The sequence below is a fragment of the Lissotriton helveticus genome, chromosome 9 (genome assembly GCF_964261635.1).
Source record: "Lissotriton helveticus chromosome 9, aLisHel1.1, whole genome shotgun sequence".
Lineage (NCBI taxonomy): Eukaryota > Metazoa > Chordata > Amphibia > Caudata > Salamandridae > Lissotriton > Lissotriton helveticus.
The window spans coordinates 538,950,419-538,973,459 of record NC_136070.1 but is presented as its reverse complement, the minus strand read 5'-3'; the positions used below and the strand labels follow the sequence as shown (position 1 = coordinate 538,973,459).

At 45.6% G+C, this 23,041-nt stretch overlaps 1 protein-coding gene across 2 annotated transcripts in view; it reads left to right on the top strand.

Moving 5' to 3' along the window:
• Positions 1-23,041, top strand: part of LOC144781516 (zinc finger FYVE domain-containing protein 1-like) — a 120,735-nt gene that overhangs the window by 80,579 nt on the left and 17,115 nt on the right. For both annotated transcript variants that reach the window (XM_078660407.1, XM_078660406.1), the window contains exons 6-9: positions 1,360-1,457; positions 10,182-10,299; positions 10,881-11,051; positions 16,629-16,800. In XM_078660407.1, coding sequence (XP_078516533.1) covers positions 1,360-1,457; positions 10,182-10,299; positions 10,881-11,051; positions 16,629-16,800 — 559 coding nt within the window. The remainder of the gene's footprint in view (positions 1-1,359; positions 1,458-10,181; positions 10,300-10,880; positions 11,052-16,628; positions 16,801-23,041) is intronic.

Genomic DNA, 23,041 nt, shown 5'->3' with positions numbered 1-23,041 from the left:
CGTTGCCGTAAACTCTTCTATGCGGACTTTTTTCTGTAGTGCTGAAGATGAGCGGCGGGTCATTTATTTTCCAGGGAATGGGCTGTGTTTCAGGTAGAAGAGGAGAATGGAGCTGTCAGATCTGTGATTGGAATGAGGTTTTACAATCATGTACTTTGTGTGAGAACACTAGCTCTAGCATAAGGCCATCACTACCTTTTTGAACCTCAGAGCTTCCATGTTCTTGAAGGAGGTCTGTTGCTGGGAACAGTCCAGTCTGAGACATCACTGGTTAAAACCAGCCTTGAACTTACCATATCCCTATTAACTGATCTGGGACCTACTGGTGTCCAGCTTGAGAGAATTCAGAGGAGGGTTTTTAAGTGAAAGAAGCAGGTTCAGACACACATTGACATTTTTTGGCCAAAGAGAGATCAGAATCAAAATTCAATTCTGGATTTCGAATTGCCTTAACCTTAACAGGGCCAGTCCCCTAGCCCCACTGGCCAGGAAAATGAAGCACTGATGTCCCCATGCCATCAGTGTCCCTAACCTGTGCGGCCAGCATAAGACCAGGGCGACTTGCACCAGTAGTGATGGGGAATGGTTGACTTCTCTAAAACAAGGGGAAGGAAAGCGAAGACCAATGCTTTGAACAACTGTACAGACAAGGGCCAGGCAGAGAACTACAAACCGGATTAGACATAAGCAGAAATAGTTACTTCGGGTAGATAAGAGAGAACTTGGAAAAAAACAGTGAGTGTATTTTTAATGGCAGGGACGGTACGAAGAGCAGGAGAGGTTACAGATTTAAGAGCCTTTGTCACATAGAAGGTCGAAACTGACTGCATGGCATGCTAATGGGGTTCTAGAGGCATCATAATTAGGCCACTCTTTCATGAATTAATAATTATTTTGTCTGTTTTCAGCAGTGAGACTTCCATTCCCATAAAAGGTATAGCAATATTTAAAATAGGGCTGAGGGCAGATAAGGAGTAGTGGCTGGTGTTCGTTTGGTGGGCTCTTTGAAGGTGCTCTTCGGTGGAGTTAAATTGTCCCAGACACGACAGTAGTGTTGCGTAAATACATACAAGCACAAGTAGTGAAACCGCACTGAGAATCACAGCCTTGATACTATCCAGAATACATACAACCATATGTTGAAAGGCTGATGATGGGTTGAGTTCTTCAAGAGACATTTGGAAAGAGAACAGCAGTGTACTTTTAAACATAAATCGTTTTTTTTTTTCAGTTTAAGCAAAACCCCTTCCTTGACTAGAAAAACTCCCATTAGTGAAAAGATGCCATTTAATAGTAAATATTTTGTACAGGCTATTTCTTGTAATCCTCTTTCTGTATGTTCTCTTTCTCTTTTCAAAGAAATGCTATGAAGGAGGACGCGAGGTGATAGTGATTCCAAAAACTGTGGCTTCCAACGACAATCCCTGGTTAGGACTTGCGAAGTTTGCGTGGTCTGGGTGAGTATGCCCTTGGGTGGATGTATCCTCCACACTGTATATAGAGGGCGTGAGGAGAGGGCCGTCAAATGCTATTTCCCGGTGTTGCCAGTACAGGTATAACATAAGTCCTCATCTCCTTGGGGTCCCTGGCTCACTGTAGGCCAGCAGCATCTTCAGAGCCCCCCTGTATAGTGATGCCTTAACATTATAAAGAGGGGACTGCTGTCTCAGTTGTACATCACATCACTTTTAGGAGAAATCACTCAAGCTATTACTTGCCTTCTGAGGGTTAACTCTGGGTGGAGACCATGTCTCCAGCCCATGCAACTTGAGGAGCAATAGAGAATGTAGGCAAAACGAACTGCCCAGGACTCATCAGCTGTTAGACACTACTTATCTCATGAAAGATAACCAGTCCTGAAGAATCAAGAAACCTAGCTCCTGGCTGTAGCAGGACACTACATATCTCATAACTCACCAGTCAGCAACATAGCTGCCAAGGTTTCAGATTGTTATGTGTGACATTTTCATGATTTCATTGTAATTATGAGTGACATTTGAACGACTATGAGTGACACTTTCTCGCAAACAAAATCAAGCAATGAAGAAAACTAGGCAAACATATAAATATCAGAAATTACAGCCGTCTGAGCAACAAGAATGTACAAGATGATCTTTAAACTGCTCCAAAGAACCAGAAATGGAGGTGCACTAAACTAATGCCCTTGTAACCATATCGTACTCTTATACAAATGTGCAATCATGATATTAAACAAGTCTATTCGAGGAAGTATTTTATTAAAGTCCTGTGCACATTTGCAGACATGCGCAGTTAAATACAAAAGGTAATACTAAATCAATAAAGTCAGCTGACTCGCGAACACTGACAGGCACTGGGCATTCATTGGGCAAGCCTCAGCTGACGCGCACACAGTCACATAACTCACAGCGGGCAACGAGGGTGCGCTGATGTAGTGTATTATACTCTCACATTTCATTAATACCCCAAATCAGTCCCGTCTGCCCTGGTTGGCGCACAGCTACCTGCCAGCCCCTCAGCAAGCTGCACAGTTGAGCTACCTAAGTAATTTTATTAAGTCTAGTAACTCTGATTCACACACAAATCAGTTGTTTCACGACGTAGTGTTACATGGGTAAATCACTTATTCTAAGAGAGCCAACATGTTGTCAATGCTATTCATCCATGTAACTTTACAAAATGGGATTAAAAGCACTGGCTCCCAAATTTCTTGTGTGCATCAATGTTTAGGGATAATAAAAATCCGAGTCCTTACCTGTGGCAGAGGATCACGTCCCTTAAGGAAGATACCAATTTAACTTTTCGCAGGGTGACGTGTTAACGGTTTGATTACCTCGAGATACAAATATCTTGAGGTCATTAATTCGTAATAACAGAACACATTGGGAGGCAAAAAAAGAGAATTCACAGTGATCGAAGGAATAGTAAATACACACGGCCAAGGTAAAGAAGATGTGGAACACATTAAACTGGGTTAAGGCAAGTGTGAGGGGGCTTAAATAAAAAAAAGCGTGTAGATGGAGTAACACTGCCACCTACAGGCTAAAATGAAAATAATCATCCTCTGAAAACGATTGAATTTGACTGTGTGTGGAAACGCAGGGTTGGCCTGCCCACGCACGGATGGCGCACGCACGCACGCAGTCAGCAGTCCTCGGGCCGTCACGCGGAAGCCGATATTTCACAGTTAACAAAAGATGACCTGGATTCTCCTGTAGAGAATGGGTCTGTAGCGCCTTTGTAGCTGATGCACCCGGGGAAGGAGATGTGAAGCATCCACAAGATCCTATTGGCAGCCTCAGCGATAGGGTGACCAACTGTCATGGGTGCAAATTCAGGACGGTGAGTGTAAAAATTCAGGACAAAGGGTCTAAATTCAGGACAAAAATTCAGGACTGGGGGTCAAAATTCAGGACAAATCTTCGGGACAAAAGGTAGGTTTTACATTTACAGACACATCAAAGGAGGTCGCGCAATAGCATATAAGTAATCCTATTTATATCCAAACATATTCATCCATTTGTAAACCTATCCATTCTGTATCCTTCCAGCCATCATTTCACTCATCCATCCCTCCATCCACACTTTCACTCATCCATCCATCCACCATTTCACCCTATCAATATGTACACTAATCCATCCACTCTTCCATCCAGCCATTTACCCTTTCACCCATCCAGCTATCCTGTCACTTACTCATCCATCCACCCATTCACCTTTTCAGTCATCCACCCATCCTCCCTTTCTCTCTCCATTGACCCTTTCACTTAGCCATCTTTCCTTCCATCCATCCACCCAACCTTCTACTCATCCACTCATGAATCCATCCATTGACCCTATCTCTCATCCATCGTTTCACTCATCCATCCACCCATTCACTCACCGATCATCCACCCTTTCACTCATCCATCCATCCTTTCGCCCATTATCCATCTATTCACCTTTTCAATCATCCATTCACCAATCCATCCATCCATCCATCCATCCATCCATCCATCCATCCATCCATCCATCCATCCACCAATCCACACATCCATCCACCAATCCATCCATCCATCCATCCATCCATCCATCTCTTCACTTACTCACTTGCCAACCTTTTCATATTAATTATGAGCTGAGCCTTCATCCGCAGAGTTCCAGACAGAAGAGACCCATCAAAAATGTCACCCTTGCTGTAGTTTCTAAAGCAAGGGGTGGGGTGGCGGAGGGTTCACTATGCCCCTGCACATAGACAATCTGAAAAAGTGGAAGTCATGAGTCATGCATGATGCACAGTGCCAGGATGTGAGGTGACTGCGATATGGTGTTGTTTCCAGGGCTTTAAGCAGGATGAAAAAAAAAGGGGTGGGGGGGATCTCTCAAAAGGGGGTGTTCGATGTAATTAAGGGTGGGGCTTTAAACTCCTAAGCTAAAAATCTGGGTTTAGCTTTAGCATTGTGTGCCACCGGACTGGTATTTTGCCTCTTCTGTCGTGTCCAGATAAATAACAAGTAACGTTACACCTACAACAAGCCAGAAGTATTGGCTTTGTCAGTGGTTGTTAGATACATAAATTAAAAATGCAGCAACCATGGCTTTGTTCAATATAATATTGAAACTGCACTTTTCTAAAATGATGAGACTGAAAGAACTCTAGCCCGGCCCCTTCTTTTCAACTTGTGTTACCAGCTTCTTTGAATAAACTGGATTCTGTAGCAGCATTTGCGTGTTTGTACATTCCTTTCATCTAACAAAATGCGCTGCCCTTGACCAAGGCAGGAGGAGGCCCACTGCATGCAGTAACCCTCCAGACGGCCCATTGTCATTCTGTATGTGGCAATCATCAACCCCATACAGAATGACAATGGGCGGGTGGGGCTGCTCTTGTGCCCGAGAAGGAGCGCGAGGCCCCCCATCAATGGGCTAAGGCTTCTAGTGGGGAGCAGTGCTGCTCTCTTTAATGGCCAAAATTACGGACAAAAGGCGTCCGTAAAAAGGATCATCACGGACAACGGACGTAAGTTCCAAATTACGGACTGTCCGTGAAATTTACGGACGGTTGGTCACCCTACTCAGCGACATTTTTTTCAAACTTGTCAGGGCGGATAGAGACTTGTAATTAATTATCATGTGATTAATCCCTCAAGATTGGGTCCATGATTTACACATGGGAAGCCTTCCCAGCAGGACATGTGCCACCGCTTCTGGAAGATAAAAAATTTAGTATTGTCTTTTCACATAGCTGCCTGCGTTGTAGATTGCTATGTGTGACATTTTCATAAGTTCTATGTAATTATGAGTGACATTTGAACAACTACGAGTGACACTTTTTCGCGAGCAAAATAAAGCAGTGAAGATGAAGGAAACATATAAATATCAGAAATTATACCCATTTGAGCAGCGATAACCTCTAAGAAGATCTTAAAACTGCTGCAATTGACCTATTGCTATTGCTTTGCTGTTACTCAATATTTGTGACTGCTGTACTTTCTACTTTAATGCTCTTTGACTATCGTAAATGGCTCAACACCATTGTGTAGTATCATTTATGTGTAGTATCATTTATATGCCTTATATCATGTATTTCATTTTTTAAAGCGCTCTAATATCTTTCGGTCCCTCTCTCACAAACTGTTTGTTTGTTCTATAGTGCTATTCATACCAGTGCAGGGCGTCAGAGCACTTTACATCAAACACACATTATACAGACAGAACGATCCATTCATGAAAAATCCAGTCTTGCCAATGTAAATCGTAGCACATTTCCCGTGACAAGCTGAAGTGTTTTCATAAAAGGTAGTGAGTGCATCCATCCAGCAATAGTTTGGGTTGAAACTGAAGCACTTAGAAGTGTTCACAACCATTCTGCCTGGTGTACTGTAAAGAACTCCAGCAGAAATATGAAATAGGCAACTGGGGGCCCAGGCAACAGGATAATTGAAATTTTAAAACATCCCGCAGTGTCACTTTATAGTACTAACAAACACCAGCAGGCTGCATCTCTCTGATCGCGCGCTGTCATTCATTATCATGCTAACTGAAGCTCACAGAGGCTGGTACTTACTTACTTGGGCCGGCCCGGCCTCAGAGTCCCAAGGAGTGTGGAGATGACGGCTCCGATAATTACTAATGCAGCGTCTCTCTGCAAGGCAGTGGCTGCAAGCTCAATTAGGCCACAAGCCACCGCAAGTCGGGTTTGCCGGACGTTTCAGTGATAGTAGCCCTCTAGGCTGGCTCCAGTCCAGTGAGTCCCAGGCGCGACCGTCCAGTGACACACAGACCCTGTCCTGGCAGCCGCTGGATCCTGGGTCACTCACTCCTATCCGACTCCCTCGGCTCTGGGACTATTTAATTGTGGGGGTTGGGTAAATTCTGGAGTCAGCTGCTCTCTCCCTGCAACAGACTGCCAGGCTCAGGCCACGAACCACCATTTGTTTCCAATGGCGCCCGCCTTAGTCCAGGCTGCCTGTGAGTCATGTGTTTGTCCCGACTCCTGGCAGGTAGCCGCGCAGCAACCAGTCCGTGTGACAATTTAGTGATGACTCTGACGACGTCCGCCACACTTTCCCTAGGTCCAGAGGGGCTCCGCTGTGCATTATTAAGAATGTCAGCAATAATATATCGCCACACGCTGGCGACCCTGCCCGATGCGAGCACTGGAATGAGCAGAGCTTCGAGCCGGACAGCATGATTTCCAAACTTCGCCACCTCCCGCAAATCAGTCAGCCGCAGGGTTACCTCATAAACTCCCTGTGGCGCCACCTGTCACACTTTGAGTTTATGTATCAAACAATGTGAGAGTGGCCCCCCGGCTGTTTCCGGCCGTGATGTCAGGCTCTCAAACTCAGAGCCGTGTGGCGCAGCGGGAATTATTAATAAAGATACACTGTAAAACGCTGAACTGCCAGCCAGTGCTTTAGGTCAGCTGGAGGGCAGGCCCGAACTTAGCCTGAGGCGGGAGCAGGGCAGGCAGCTACAGGCAGCGCTCTGCCATCTGCCTTGCCCCAAACTCAGTGCCATTGCTACACTGACAGCTGACACCTATGCAGATATGCGTGACTACGCATTTCAGTGTGGTGATGCGGAGCACCACACTTAACTGCGTTAGTCTAACGCCTGATGCGTGATACCTGGCAGGACTGTTTACAAGGACGCAACATCAGTGTCTTACATACACGTGTAGGCTTTCAGTTTCCCCTGATATGGCCCACTTCGTTGCTTTCAGGTCTGGCTTTTTTGACAGCACAGCTTTCAACTTTACTGCTTATAATCTACATATGGTAAATAATATACTTAGAATGGGCTTTTAACCATTGACTTTCTACAACCTCCCTTTCTCTCATTGGCTTTAGAATCTGTCCATTACTTCTTGGTTGAGCTCACTGGAGTAGTCATGTCTCATTTAATGATGTTTGCTGCTTGGTACTATAACTACATTAAAGGCCAACTCCCCCTCGACTCTTTTGTAGTCCATGCTGCCCTCAAAAGGGCAACTGGACGGGGCGCCGGCGCCGCACTGCTGGTGGATAAGGAAAGTAAAGAGGTTGATGCTGCTGGCAAAACGAGTCACTGCGTAATTTGCCAATCACTGGCACATTGCTAATTCAATTGGATTACTTTCCAGGTTTGACAGGGTTTACTGGGATGAAATGGAGGAGCTCCCCCAACAACTCCCAGATGAGTACCGCAAAAGGGGCCAAAGATTATTCTCTGAAGGTAAACCCATATCCAATACCACCAGACGCGGTGCCCTAGATGCAGCTGACGCTGCAGCTTGCTGCATTAATTCCAGCATCCTCTTCCGTAGGCACACCTCGCTCCGTGTCTCTGGCTTCAAGCCAGATGTTCATCAGCATCTGAAACTTAAAACAAATGGTGGTGCGCAGCTCACAAAGTCCAGTAAGCCAGAGTAGATGAAAAAAGTCACTTCTTTATTAGAAATCAATTCACTTTGAGAACATTCCTTTTCATTCATCAGCCAACGCGTTTCGATCCCATACGGGGAGCTTCCTCAGGGCTAAAATAGTATAAGTTAGCCAATCCCTAGTCACAGCGTATTTATTCAAAAATTGCCAGTGCTCGTTGTGCCACAATGTGCCAGATGCTGTATCCGGACTGCTCCTGAGTTTCCGTAGTCTCCTGTTATGCCATATAGAGAATCCACTTCAATCCACAATCAATTTGAAGCAATCAGTCCAATGGTGGTCGGATCAGTAGTACTGAAGTGGCCTGCTTTCAGGTTGTCGCCGCCACACAAATGAAGAAACCAAGTCAGGTTGGAGAATGGGAAGTGGGTCCTGTCAATTCGGCATCTGTGGCTACAGCTGTGGTCGTCACTCTATCAGTCCGAAGTAGGAGATCAAAGCAGTCCGTACCGACAACGGTATTTAAAAAGGAGGGAAAGCAAAGAGAACCAGTATCTATAACAGGTTCATCAGGCCACTCCCCGACGGCAACTGCCAATCAAATAAGCCACGTGTATTGCATCGCGGCCCGTAAATTCTATAATCCTAAAGTCAGTGAGGTTGAAATCTGCCGAATTCAAATCCGCCAAATTCGGCGGATTTCAACCTCACGGACTCTAAGATTACAGAATTTACTGGCCGCGATGCAATACACGTGGCTTATTTGATTGGTAGTTGCCGTCAGGGAGGGGCCCGATGAACCTATCCTGTTACAGATACTGGTTCTCTTTGCTTTCCCCACGTTTTAAATACCGTTGTCAGTACGGACTGCTTTGATCTACTTCGGACTAATAGAGTGACGACCACAGCTGTAGCCACAGATGCCGAATTGATAGGACGCACGTCCCATTCTCCAACCTGACTTGGTTTATTCATTTGTGTGGCGGCGACAACCTGAAAGCAGGCAACTTCAGTACTACTGATCCGACCACCATTGGACTGATTGCTTCGAATTGATTGTGGATTGAAGTCGATGTTCTATATGGCATAATAGGAGACTACGGAAACTCACGAGCAGTCCGGATACTGCATCTGGCACATTGTGGCACATTGCGGCACAATGAGCACTGGCAATTTTTTAATAAATACACTGTGATCAGGGATTAGCTAACTTATACTATTTTCACCCTGAGGAAGCTCCCCGTATGGGAGCGAAACGCGTTGGCTGATAAATGAAATGGAATGTTCTTAAAGTGAATTGATTTCTAATAAAGAAGTGACTTTTTTCATCTACTCTGGCTTACTGGACTTTATGAGCTGCGTACCCCCATTTGTTTTAAGTTTCTCTTGATCTGGAGCACAGATACGCCGCTCAACGGCTGGCGTAGGGGTTGATTGCACAGCGATCCTAGATTTGGGAACTGGTGTGAGGTGCGGCATCGAGGGTCCGCCGTTGCTGTTTGTTCTCTGGTTTTCTGGTTCATCAGCATCTCCTCAACCTGCCCTTCGACGCGGAGCACCTCTTCGGGCCGCAGGTTGGTCAGCTGCTGGAGAAGATCAAGGACACAGAGAATGCCAAGGCCATGGGCGCATTCCAAACACTCTCCCCTCGTGGGTCCTTTTGGTGGCATTCCTACTGTGGTGGCTCCAAATTCACTTTCCCAGACACTTCCACTTCTTTCTATGTCCGGAGCCTCAGCATCCCTCTAGAAGGGGTTATTTTCGTGACTCTTACAGAAGCAACAACTTCAAATGCAGAGGTAACGCTGGTTCCCTCAAAGAAGAGGCCCCAGCCAAGCAGTGACTTGCTACTCCTTCCTCTCGACCACACGACACCTGTCTGGGTCGACTCCATGCGTTCTTCCCCCCCATATGTCAGCAGATCACCTCAGACCAGTGGGTGCTAGACATCATATGCCATTGTTACTGGTTGGAGCTCACTGGCACACCTCCCAACATCCCCCCCTGCAGACACATCCTCTCCCCACAACACCAACTCTTTCTTTGGGAAGAGGTAGACGCTCTCCCATTCAAGGGCACCATAGAGCCTTTGCCATCACATCTACAAGGCGCAGGGGTATACTCCATCTAGTTTCTCATTCTCAAGAAGGACGGGTCCCTCAGGACTTCCCTATACCTCCATGCTGCGCCTAATTATGTTGCTTCCCGTATGAGCGGGTTGCATTGTCTTGCTGCAATGCAGGGGATGTTGGAAAGGATTACAGAGAAATAACATATTTCTGGCTGACTTTTCTGCTATTGCTGGCAGGGTATCTGTGACATTAACTGTCCTCATGTTCCTTTTGCTCATCTCAGGTTTGTGTTGGAGTGCTTTGTCTGTGGGATCATTTACCGCAGCAGGCAGTACTGGTACGGAAACCAGGATCCAGAGGGCATGATTGTGAGACATGAGGTTCGACACGTCTGGCCTGGGGTACGTGCATCTCTTCTCGATGGTTAATGCATATTAATAAAAGACCCTGTACAACTAGAACACTTCCCTCTCAGGCACGGGTAGAATGGTTGTATTAACTGCAGCACAAACCACCTTCAGAGGAGTTATTTTCAAAAAGGTAACATTTTCAAATCATTCATAAACAAATATGATCCTCTCCCACTTTGCAAGACCGAGCATGTTCACACCAAAGAGAGAGTAACAGTTGTAATAGGGAGTATAAAAGGGAGCGTAATAGCCTAATATGATTCATGCTTGGTGATTGATCTGGTAGTAGTTACTTTCCAATGGGTACAAACCTAGTCGCTGCAAAAAATGGTCTTCCTTATATTTATTTAAATAATTTAATTATATAAGCAGATTTTGCTGGAGCATCTGATTAGAGAAGGCAGTGTCTCCTGCTGTGTTTGCTACTGTAGATTTAGTATTGTCAAAGAGGGTAACCTCAGTAGCTGCTGAAGTGGGATATATATGTGTGTGTTTTTGTGTTAATATCCCGGAAACCATTTAGCAACAATCTTCAGACATACTTTCATCTTTGTTTCTCTGTTCCTTCTTAGTGTGAAACTGTGTCAATGGAGCATCATAATGCCGCCCAGCGGGTTCTGGATGGTGTAACTGGTGTGATCCAGTCTCTGAATGAGTACAGTTTGGGGCCTACCCGTGCAGTGACATCTTGGCTGACTGACCAGGTCGCACCCGCCTACTGGAGACCCAATTCTCAGATCAGGGTGAGCATCCGCTTGGCCTCTGCTGCACTTATGTGGACATTCCATAGCCACTGCTTTAAATCAATCCATAAAGTTTGGGAGACTCAAAATATACACATTCTTTGCCAGAACGTTTTTTCCTGAGTGCTGTGACCTGCTTGCAAAATCCTTTGTCATCCAGGTGTATTTATATTAAGGAGATGAAAGTGTAACTCCAATAGATAATTGTGATAATGAAATAATGTATTTCAATTACCTGTAATAAACTATATATTTAAGTAGAGTAAAGGACCCTGAGAATAATACACAATGGCGTCTTGGAATGGCAGTACTTTTTCTGGGATATGAAGTCTTTTAAATTTAAGCTGAATCTATGGCACTTCATAGTCTGTAATCGAACATCACATTCTGTAAGGTGTGGAGACAGTGTACGGTTCTCCGTAACCTTATATTTTCATACTTTGAGAAAATGTGGCTTGTAGAAATTGTGTAGCATGTGTGGCTGTAGACACACATAGTCTGCATACGCCCACCCTTCAGTTTTGGGAGCAGACGTTTGCAAGTTGTTTTTCTTTGAAATTATTTTTGAGTCATAAGACCTGTTGTGACTACACCATTAAGGCACACTGCAGCAGAACAAAAACTCCGCCTGAGATTGTTTTCCTAGACCATTGGGTTTGACATTCAAGTCCTAGGTCCTCGAAAGACAACACTTCTTTGCCAGGAACGTTTGTGGCAACTGTTGGGATTTCAACCCCAGCAACAAGAAGGCACTAGTGACTGGGCTGTAAGAACTTAACTCCATGAACTGTTCAGCTTTGATGCAACTTGACAGACCACAACTGGGAACGATCAGCACCGATCAGTGTCAACGACACCACCAAGGATTCGGGGTTTACTCTGACTGTGGGTGGTTATTGGGAAGAGAACTACTTTTCTGTTCTGCACTGGGTGCAACTCAAACGTCCCATGGTCAGACCGACACAGGTATTGTAAGTTGTTTTTGTCCTTCCTGCACAACAAGGCTGCCTGCACCGCCTGCAAACTTTCTGTGAAAACCTACCTGTATGTACCAAAGAGAGAGGTGCTGGGCACACCACAAAATGCAGCCACAGGAATCGCCCAAAACCCTGGATACTTTCAGCTACGAGAACATCTTCAGTTGAGAGAGAGGAACTAGGCCTGTTGAGTCTTCCACCATCTCAAGGTAACGGGAGCTTGGAGGTGCAGTCTTGTGAGGCCTTGGAATCAGAGCACAAGGAAGAGGTGTTCAATGCCCTAAAGCCCATTGGACCGTAGACACTTCCATGGCCTCTATCCCTCCACACAGGCTCGAGAGTGAACTCAAGCTAGTTTGACCGCAGAGAGAGTTGGACATCTAACCCTGAGCCAAACTTCATAAGACACAAACTCCAGGCAAAGGGCAGCAGCTGAAGCCGTTATAACCTGAGAGCCACCCATGACTCCAAGCAAGCCCTTGATGAGGGCACTCAGTAATGCCAACATTCCTCCCCACCTCAACCCTGAGGTACTGCCTCAGAGCCCAAGTCAACTCAGAGACCGCCACCCAGGCCTGCCCCAAAGGAACCCCAAATACCAAGGTCTGAGTTGAGCAATGTACAGATCCTCCTGTAGCTCTGAGAGGTGGCGGACTCTAAACAGAAGAACATTTACATTCATCCATCTGTGGAAAACTTCACTAAGCCCAGTTCAAGGAAGCGCTCACACACTTTTAAAAATCCTAAACAGAAATGGTTTGCTTTTGAAGAAGAGCTTGCTTGTGAGCCAGTCATCACACCTACAAGGCGCAGGGATATACTCCCTCTAGTTTCTCATTCCCAAGACGGACAGGTCCCTCAGGTCTCTCTTGACCTCAGGCCCCTGAACGAGCACATTTGCACATGGTCACCCTACAGGATGTCATACCTCTACTACAACAAGGCGACTTAATAACTGACCTCCATGCGTACTGCCACATCCCAATATACCCAGCTCACTGGCCCTACCTGCCACAGTGATTCTGACCAGGACAGCCAGTATCACCCCGGGAACACTTATGAACATATGGCTCCAGGACATGTGATGATCACCAGGTAGATTACCTAATAAACACTGATGATGATCCATACCTTGGTAAGGCTTCCCTTCCCAATGACCACACTGCTTACTAAGATGTAATATAAAGGGTGGTAGAGCATCCTAATGTAAAGATGCATGTAGTAAAAGAGGATGACCTTCTCATAGAGACCTTCTCCAAGATTAAAAGGTCCATGCAAGACCAGTGGAAGGAAATTAACTATGACAAATGGGTGGTCCTTGTGGTACAGCAGAGCTACTGTCTAGAGTTAAACCATGTCACCAAGCATTCCACCTCATCGTCACATCCTCGGCGTGTGTGTTTGTTGAAGGAGGAAGTGCGGGAAACCTCGCTCAAGGTGCCATCAAGCTGATGCCCCAACACCAGCTCGGCAAAGGAGTTTACTTTCTGTACTTTTTAATCCCCACAAAGGTTGGGAGTTTACACCAATCCTGAACCTAAGGCCTTTGAATCAGTACATCCTGTCACAGCACTTCCACATGATCATTCTGTAGGACTTCATGTTGTTGCTTTGAACCGGGATTTCATGGAAACCTCAACCTGAAGGACACCTAATTTTGCATCCCCATACATCCACCCCACCATCAGTACCTGAACTTTGAGGTAAGTGGAGAGCACTACCAATTCAAAGCACTGCCAGTCAGGGTCACACCACCCCCAAAGCCATTCATGTCCTTCTGTATCTCGACAACTGGCTGATAAAGATCAGCAGCAGAGAGCAATTCTTAGTCCTTACTCAGACAGCAGTTTATTTACTCCACAGGCTAGGGTTCACCATCAATGCCAAAAGTCTCATCTTCAGTCCCTGTCGATCCAGCTATTTTTCAGTTCAGTTCTAAATGCTGTTGCAGGGAAAGCCTACCCCAATCAGGAGAGGGTAATGTTATCCCAAACGCTGTTGCCTCTTCCAGAAAGGGCCTCCTTTCATAGTTACAACAGCGATGCGAAGGGTGTACTTCGAACAAGAAATGGAACAAACAGGAGAAGGCGTAAGAGAATGAACAGAAGGATGGGAAGAAAGATGGTGTGGGAGCAGAGTATGAGTGAGAAGAAATGGAAGGAGAGGGAGAACAGTAGGAATGCCACTAATGAGAGGGGAGGTGAGGAAAGTAGCAGAGGTCAGTAAGGCAGGAAAGGGTGGGGAAAGGGATCGTGTAGGAAAGGAGGGTGGAGAAGGAGCGAAAGGAAAGAGAAGAGTTGAGGGAGCGGCATAGTAAGGGATACGAGTAAGCAGATGTAAGATGTAAGAAGGTGGTCTAGGCATATGAAGTGGGAGAGGAAAGGTGAAGAAGTCACTGCACTGCTCAGCTAAATTGCCTAATGTTTGCACAGTGCTGTATATTCACTAAAAAGATTGTGTTTCAATATTGTGGCTTAAAATGACATTTATTACAAGTCTTGCATACACGCCTTATTCTAAGGGTTTTTAATTTGTAGTGGGCCACTTGTAATGAGGGCTGCTCCTGCGCACTCTAGTCTGACCTGAAGCCAATAGATGGTTGGCTAGAAATGCCTATTGGATTGTGCTCAAGCTCAGCTGGAGCCTGAGGGGCATCTGACTTTAACTGAGACCTCAAAAGCTGAGAGTGGCTTGTCAGTAGACCTGTTACTGATCTGCACCGTGTACTAATATCCCAGTATTGCATTACGTGCAGAGCATTATGTGCAGCATACTCTGATATCCCAATACTCAGACACAGCATCTAGAGTGCTCCCAGTGTGCATCTGTGCCTTAACTTGTACCATGCACCCCTACACCTGCCCTGAGAGCATATTATAAGCTTCTAAATTCTCATCGAGCATAACATGTGCACGCCTAGCTGGTTTCAGGCTAAGCATCATAGGAGTTCTTGGAGTTAAGCATCATCAACAGAAACAATGTATAACCTGCAGGTTATAGTCTCCAATATGACTAGGGCAGCCTGGAGAGTGAATGTGGGTTTTGTGTCTTTGCCCATCTACAACCCCATTTTATTCTGGCCCCAGCAAGGAAAATAGCATGTCAGAATATTGCAGTTGCAGCCAATATCCATGTGTAATTTGCAGGTCATAAATACCAATGCAGTAAGCTAGATTAACCCCTTCGGTGCTGATGACAAAGCCAGCTCGTCATGGGCGTTACCTGCGCTACGCGGATGACGAGCTGGCTTTGTCATAAACAGCGCGATTTCCAAAAATCAGCGCACAGCGGGAAAACGCGGTAACGCGGTAGCGGTTAAGAATTCTGTTTGCCCACTGCAGAGATATGCCCAAGACATGCAATGGATGAGCTCTATTCATCCAAGAATGGCCATTTTTATGCCAGGTAAGGTTATAGCTTTGTCAGGGATTTGTACATTTATGTTAGGGCCACCATTATGCGACGTGCACACTTTCTAATACTGCCAAAGCCTACTGTATAACAAGGGTGGGAAGCATCATGATAGGGACACACAAAATGACTATCATTATTTTAGAGTTTGTCAGTGATACTCACAGTAGTTCAAGAATGATCACTTTCTAGGAGGCTTCCTAGACTTCAGTCGCCAGTGAGTCATTTGCTCCCTGAAGTCACCCAGTTGGTGCTGCCAAGCACACCAAAATACCACTGTGATCCTTATCAATAAAATGTTTTTCTGTAACACTCGCCGAACACCAGCACCACAGCTACAGCTGACTTTATATCTCACTTGCCATTGCACTTCATGACCGGTCTACTCAGGTACACCTAATAATATCCCCAAATTCACTTATTGACAGCCACAATATGCTGTGTTGCATAATTTATATATAAAAACCTTGGTCCTGTGGACTGCATAGAAGGAACAAAAATGATGAGTTATGTCTCATCCAGCTAGGCAGCACCAGGTTCATGAACAGTGGTGGGTTGCTCTGACTGCTGAGTTGAAGTCAAGGGTGGTGTATAGTGAATGGAATAAGTAGCATAGCATGATCACATTTACATAATCGCACACATACCGACAATTCAGCTCTTTCAGCCATGCATATTGTAAGCCGGGCTGACTCGCCTACACAATTTGTGTATGCCTTTGTGGGACACCTTCTAACTACCTCCTATGGTCCATGACTGTATGTGACACACTACAGTCCAATTTTTCTTTTGTGAAACTTTTTTTCATGATGGCCACCATAAATGCACTATTCCAGTATGTCTTTTTCTGAGACCAAACCCTTCTTGTCAGGCACTTCCTATTCAGAAACCAACCCCTTCCTGTCAAATGATTTTTGTTCAGATACCAGAAGGTCCTGTGATCAGTGTACCGATAAACACGCAAAAGTTATTTTTTTCAGAGAGCACCACTCTTCTAGTTAGTCGGGTGCTTTACTAGTTCAAGTAAACATTGTCAACCTGAATGTTTTCTTCACTGAAGCTCCTTTAAACTGTATGTATACATCTCACTTTGCACTTAGTGTAATATTTTTATTTAAAAAAGATATTATGAAATTGCCTTCATGCTTCATGCCTTGTATAGGACTGTAATATGTACCACTTTTTATAGGACTGCTTTGGGTGTAAGAGGGCATTTGACGTAGAGGAAAGAAGACACCACTGCCGCGCCTGTGGGGAAGGATTCTGTCACATGTGTTCTAACCAGACAATGCCTGTGCCAGAAAGAGGCTGGGGCCCTGCTCCTGTTCGCGTGTGCAAGAAATGCTACAAGGCAGGCAAAGGTAAGGCTCTCTCTCTCTGTATTCTAGTGATGAGCTAAATATAAAAAGGAAAGAAGGTGACCTAGAGCTAGGCTACTGTAGTTTAAGATCATAAGTTTTGGTAGATTGTTATTTATTTTAATTTTTCCATACCACCTTTCTCTGCTGTAACTTGTTTCGATACTTTCCCTCTCTCACACAGGGAATGCAATTCAAGAACATTTATCTGCCTTGGAATTGTGCAAGATAAATTCTCTTTTTCACTCCATATTCCTAAAATACCTCCCCAGCAGCATCTAAGATAGAAGTATAATGTAATAATTCAATATATATCCCAACTTAAAGGGTAACCCAATCCAAAGAGAAGAGCATACTACCGATTTTCAAAGTGTTTCTTCTCAGCACTAGAATAATCACAACAAATGTAATGTTCATGTGGTTGGTGGTTAAATCGGTACACGAATCCCTCCGTAATAACTATATTCAGTACAGAAAGGTTATGCCATTTTCAACTGCCCTGTCAGTGCTTTGATTGTGTACTATGGGTGTCATATGGTGGGGTTGTAGGTGAAGTAGTAGTATCCTACTACAGTTGATAGTGGTAGTAGTCGGAGCCGTTCTGTTAGTCGTATGGTACGTCGTAACTATTCCAGAGTCACATTCTGTGTATTATCCCATCATTTATTGGTTGGGACTGGTATTTTCTTCAGTAGAAATAAAAATAAAAGTTTGTCTCTTTTTTATCTACTCCTGTAATGTCACTCGCAAAGTCACAATACCACAGTATGTGACCACCATTTTCAAATTCTTTTTTTCCCTTTTGGGTTAGGTAGTAAGCAGAAGAGTTCTGGGGAAAATTCAACTAGGTGATAAACATTTTTCGATTTCTGAAATGAAAGAAGGATCTGCTACACGAATGCTAATTCCGACACTGAAGAAGACTTATTTTAATGCATAAATGTCAGCAGACCGGTTTTCCTCTGGGTCCTCAGGGATGCGAGGTCTAGATGATATAGTGTGTGAACTGTGCCATGCAAAGATCAAGTTCAGCCCTGGAACATCCTTAGAGAAACAAAGTAAAGGCGACCTAATAATCCCTTGTGAGTTTGGGTATGAATACTTGAGAAAGTATAGGCCAAACAAGGGGATCATATAAGAAAATGTTCAAAGAAGTACTTGTTGAATTACTTAGAAACAGGCTGGTGAAAATCACATATCCAGCTCACTATCATGTATAAAGATGCATCGCAGAAAGTATTAAAGCATTGAATTAAATTGAGTTCATTGACTGATTAATTCAACTCTTTTATGCTTTTTCTGATACATCCTTTGACCCAAATACCTTATCAAACAATTCCTTAGACAAACCAACTGTCAGAGCCAGAAATATTCATGCTCAAAGACGAAGATTCCATCATTATTTTCCTCTTCAGTGATGAAATCTTTGGCACATGACTCGAAGACAAAGATGTATATCTTCACTGAACATAGAAGGCCTGCTGGATTAAGAGGAAAAAGGCACTATTCAAACAAGAAAAGTCTGAGACTCAACTTCCAAAGATGATCAAGTTCATAGGGACTAAATGGAACAGACAACTCTACAAACAAAAGCAAACATCTGATAGTAAATTTTTAAAAAGTTTCAAAAGCATTCAGTTTTTAAAAACAAAAGGAATACCCTGTAGCTGATATACAGACTTCCAAAAGAAAATATTTTTATAAGTCTTAATGTTCTTACAAATTCATTAAATACTGGTAAAAATAGGTAACGCAAGAGAGCTAAAACTGACACATTTGGGGAATTTGCTGTAAGTGCACTATGGTCTGATAATACACTCAAGGAGTGAGAGCATTTAAAGGTTGTGCATCCTCTTTTTTTAATCAGCTTGGAGTTTTTACATCTGGTGCCTGTGGAAACAGGCAAACCTAAGAACTTGCCAGGATGAACTTGTACTAGTTTACATTAATTACTGGGCTAAATTTGGTATACATATTGCATCTGTTAAGGTACTGTTGAATGCTGTGTATACATATAATAAATACCCATCTTGTGTATCTTTTTTAACGATCCTTCTGATTAAAGGATTATATAAGATGTTTCCTCTCCCATAAGGAAACCACCTCTCCTCCATCCTTCTTCCCCATCTTCCAGGGAACTGACTATTGTGTCATTAAGGCCTCATTCTCAGTCTCGGCAGAAACTAGATCTCCAGCTCCTGCCCTGCAAAATGGCCTTCTTAGAGGCACAAGTTTCTGCTCCGTTATCACTGATTAACATATTAATCAGAAAAATATCCCTTCTGACTTTCTTCACATAGCCATCCTTTGCAGCAAAGCAGTCCTTTCACACTTTAGATGTCAGCGGACCTTAGTGGCACTAATTAGACAGAAAGAACTGCATACACAAAGCAAACTGCTGTTTTATATATGTGGGACAGTGGTACGTCGAGGATCAGGCGTACAGAGGCTGTTTGAATGCGTTGCAGTCATTTGATGAGCTTGGCCGGGGCTCCCGTGTAGAGGGCGTTTCCATAGTCGAGTCTGCTACTGACGAGGGCCTGGGTGACTGTTCTTCTTGTATCTGTCGGGATTCACCTGTAGACCTTGCGGAGCATGCGGAGGGTGTTGGAGGAGGAGACTGCGTTGACTTGCTTGGTCATGGAGAGTGTTGAGTTGAGGATGACTCCCAAGTTGCGTGCGTGGTCGGTGGGGGTCGGGGCTGCTACCAGTACCGTAGGCCACCAGGCTGAAGGGTTGGAGCCTAGGATGAGGACCTCCGTCTTGTCCGATTTCCGCTTCAAGTCGGCTGATCTTCATCCACGATGGCCTTCATTCCTTTGTGGAGGTTGGATTTGGTGGTGAGAGGGGGTCCTTAGTGAGGGAGAGGATCAGTTGAGTGTCGTCAGCGTAGGAGATTATGTTGAGGTCGTGCTTTCGGGTTACTTGTGCGATCGGGGCCATGTCGATGTTGAACATTGTTGGGCTGAGGGATGGTCTCTGGGGTACGCCGCAGATGATTTTGGAGGCTTTGGATTGGAATGGGGGGAAGCGGACGCTCTGGGTTCTGCCGGAGAGGAAGGATGTGGTCCATTTCCAGGACCTTGTTTCGGATCCCTGCGTCATGGAGGCGTGTGCGTAGTGTGCGGTGGCAGACTGTGTCGAAGGCGGCGGCGGTGCATACTGTCCTTATCAGGATCTCGACTACTGTTACAAAGTAAACAAATACGCTCACTTTCACGTTAACTTCAACTTACTCCGCTCACAGTGGCCCTACAAGTCGTCCCTAACTATCCCAAAGAACCAGAAAAGGCGCAAATCGTCGGACATTCTGCCCCCACGGATCTATAAGAGGCCCCGTCATGCCGCAGGACCGTGCAGCCGCCTCTTCTATCCAGTCCTCCACCCTCCTGTCCCCTGGGCACCCGGAGATCACTGCTGCCGCCGGCTTCCTGTCCTCGTTGCTTCGGGGTCGAGTGAGTGAGACTCAACTGCAGGGCTTTGGAGGGGCTATGGCCGAGGCGCTAGCAGATGAGAACTGAATCTTCATCTTTGCTTTGTATTCCGTCTCCGCAGAGATGTTCACCGCCCAGCGACCCTTGTCTGACAGGTCTACACTCCTAAAAAGGTGTGGAACTGACACCTTAATTCACGGCTCTGTGGATCCTTGGCCGTAAAAACTCACTTTGTGGCACAACTAGTACAGTACACATCCACACAGTGTCGTTACCACCCCTCCCCCATGTCTATGGAAACTCGATACTGTTAAGCAGTCCGGCAGTTATGGTGGTCCCTGTACATACATTACATGCCACTTTCGCTCACTCGGAGCACCTCTATAACCCATTGTGTACCGTACACAGTCATAAAAATTAGATATGGCCACCGTCCACGAAATATCTCAAAGCCTCATACGGCTTCTTAGCGCAAATCTATACACACAATACCGTTCCTCGTACCCCAGTATGGCATGTACAACGAACCATTGTTGCTCCGTATTAAAATTGGACCGCTCTTGGCCCCTGCGCTACACGCCAAATAGGTGCCGCCCCGCTGCCATACAGAATGTAGAGAGTGGTTCTCCCCTAGATCTTATCCCAGCTAGAATTATGCCATCATTAGGCAAGTTGCTCGATGATTCAGTCTTTGGTCAACCTCTCTCTCTTCGAGGGCAGAGTACCTCAAGAGTGGAAGACGGCTTTGGTCAGGCCCATCCGCAAAAACACCGCCATTCCCTGGACGGAATTATCCAACCTCCGTCCTATCTCTCTTCTCCCGTTTCTGAGCAAATTAATGGAAAAGCACGTCAATATCCATCTGTCGAGCTTTATCGAACAAACTGGAGGCCTGGACTACTCCCAGTCCGGGTTCAGGCCTAATCATAGCACTGAATCAGCTCTCCTTTTGGTTACAGATGACATACGAATGACCTTGGATAAGGGGAACTCGATGATTTTAGTGCTATTGGACCTGTCAGCAGCGTTCGATACGATATCCCATGGCATCTTGCTCAGTCGCTTGAAAGAGGTGGGGCTTGAAGGCCAGGCACTGTCCTGGATGAGGAGTTTTTTGTCAGGCCGTACACAGTGTGTTAGCATGGGTTCATTTCGATCTGCTTCTGTTGAGCTCACCAAGGGGGTGCCACAGGGCTCCTGTTTGAGCCCAACCCTTGTTAACATCTATGTGGCCCCCCTAGCAGGCCTTATGAGAACACAGGGTTTCATCCCAGTGTCTTATGCTGATGATACTCAGCTTCTCTTTCCTTTTAAGACACTTAGCGCCACGGTCAAACAGTCCTTCGCTGAAGGTATGAAGGCCGTGGCGAGATGGATGGCCTCCAATTTCCTACAGTGTACTGTGGGGAAAGACCGAGGTGATGCTCTTTGGGGAAGCCACACTATGGTGGACTCCGGACTGGTGGCCGGCAGACCTAGGGTCCGTCCCCACTCCTAAGCAGGTTGTGAAGAACCTTGGTGTACGGATAGATCAGGGCCTTTCATTAAAGGAACAGGTAAATCTAACAGTTAGGTCCTGTTTTCATGTTATGTGTTTTCTCTTTTACTGGATTCTGTTAGAAAGACCCTAGTTCAGGCCCTGGTACTCAGCCGCCTGGATTATTGCAACGGTTTGTTGCTTTCAGCAAATGATAACCTTCTCTGCAGACTCCAGGTGGTACAAAATACTGCCGCTAGGCTGGTCCTAAATGCACCATCCAGATCCCCCTCTCGCCCGTTGCTAGAAAAACTCCATTGGCTGCCGATCCGTCAACGGATTAAGTTTAAGACCTGCTGTGTGGTCCACAAGGGCTTACACGGCTTGGGCCCTGCGTATCTGACTGGGAAGTTTGCTCCCTACAATCCGGTACGCAATCTGCGTTCCAGCACCAAGTCTCTTCTTCAAATTCCAACTGTCAGAAGGGCCAGACAGGGTGGTAAAGCACTTTCCTATCTGGGCCCATGCCTGTGGAACAAACTCCCCGAATCCATTAGACAGTGCACCAATCATCTGACTTTTAGGAAATTGTTAAAAACCTTTTTATTCCAACCTTAGCACCTTCTCGAGCTCGCCAGTCTTCCATCCTGTATGCTGTTCTATTGTTTCTTGGCGCGGAGATACTCCTTCGGGAGTCGATTCCAGCGCGGTACAAACTCATAAATAAACAAATAAATGTACTAATGGCTAGGCACCTCCCCATCCTACAGTTTTCAACAATGTCGTTGTTAGCGTCGTCAGTTAATTCATATGAAGCGTTCTTCAGAAGTCTTGTTGAAAATTAGTACGTTTTGGTGAACATTATCTGCGCCATCTTGCCTCTTCCCCTGATGCCACACTTTTGTCGTGCGCGCCCGCCATTTTCTAAGATGCCCCGATCAGAACGAACCCTTTTGCATGCCGCTGGCCCCTGACATAGCCCTTCGCCTTCACTAAGCCTGCACGCTATCCACCCCCTGCTTGCACCTGCCTTGAGTCATAAACCCCTCTTCGGCGCTGCTCTGCCCCAGGCCCTCATCCTGTTCCCAGCGCGACACCTCCCTGCTTTCCTTTCATGATCTCCGGCCCTTAGATGCAAAACCCTTTTTCCCCGTGTGCCCGTTTTGTCCTCCCCGTTCCCAAGCCGACACCCAGCTCTGCCGATACCATCCTTGCCCCTCCTCGTACAATAGAAAGCTTCCCCCATCAAAGAATCCCCGGGTTGATCAAAGCCCCCACCCCATGAGATCCGATCAAACCCCCCACATTCCGTGAATCGGCGGATTATCCAGCT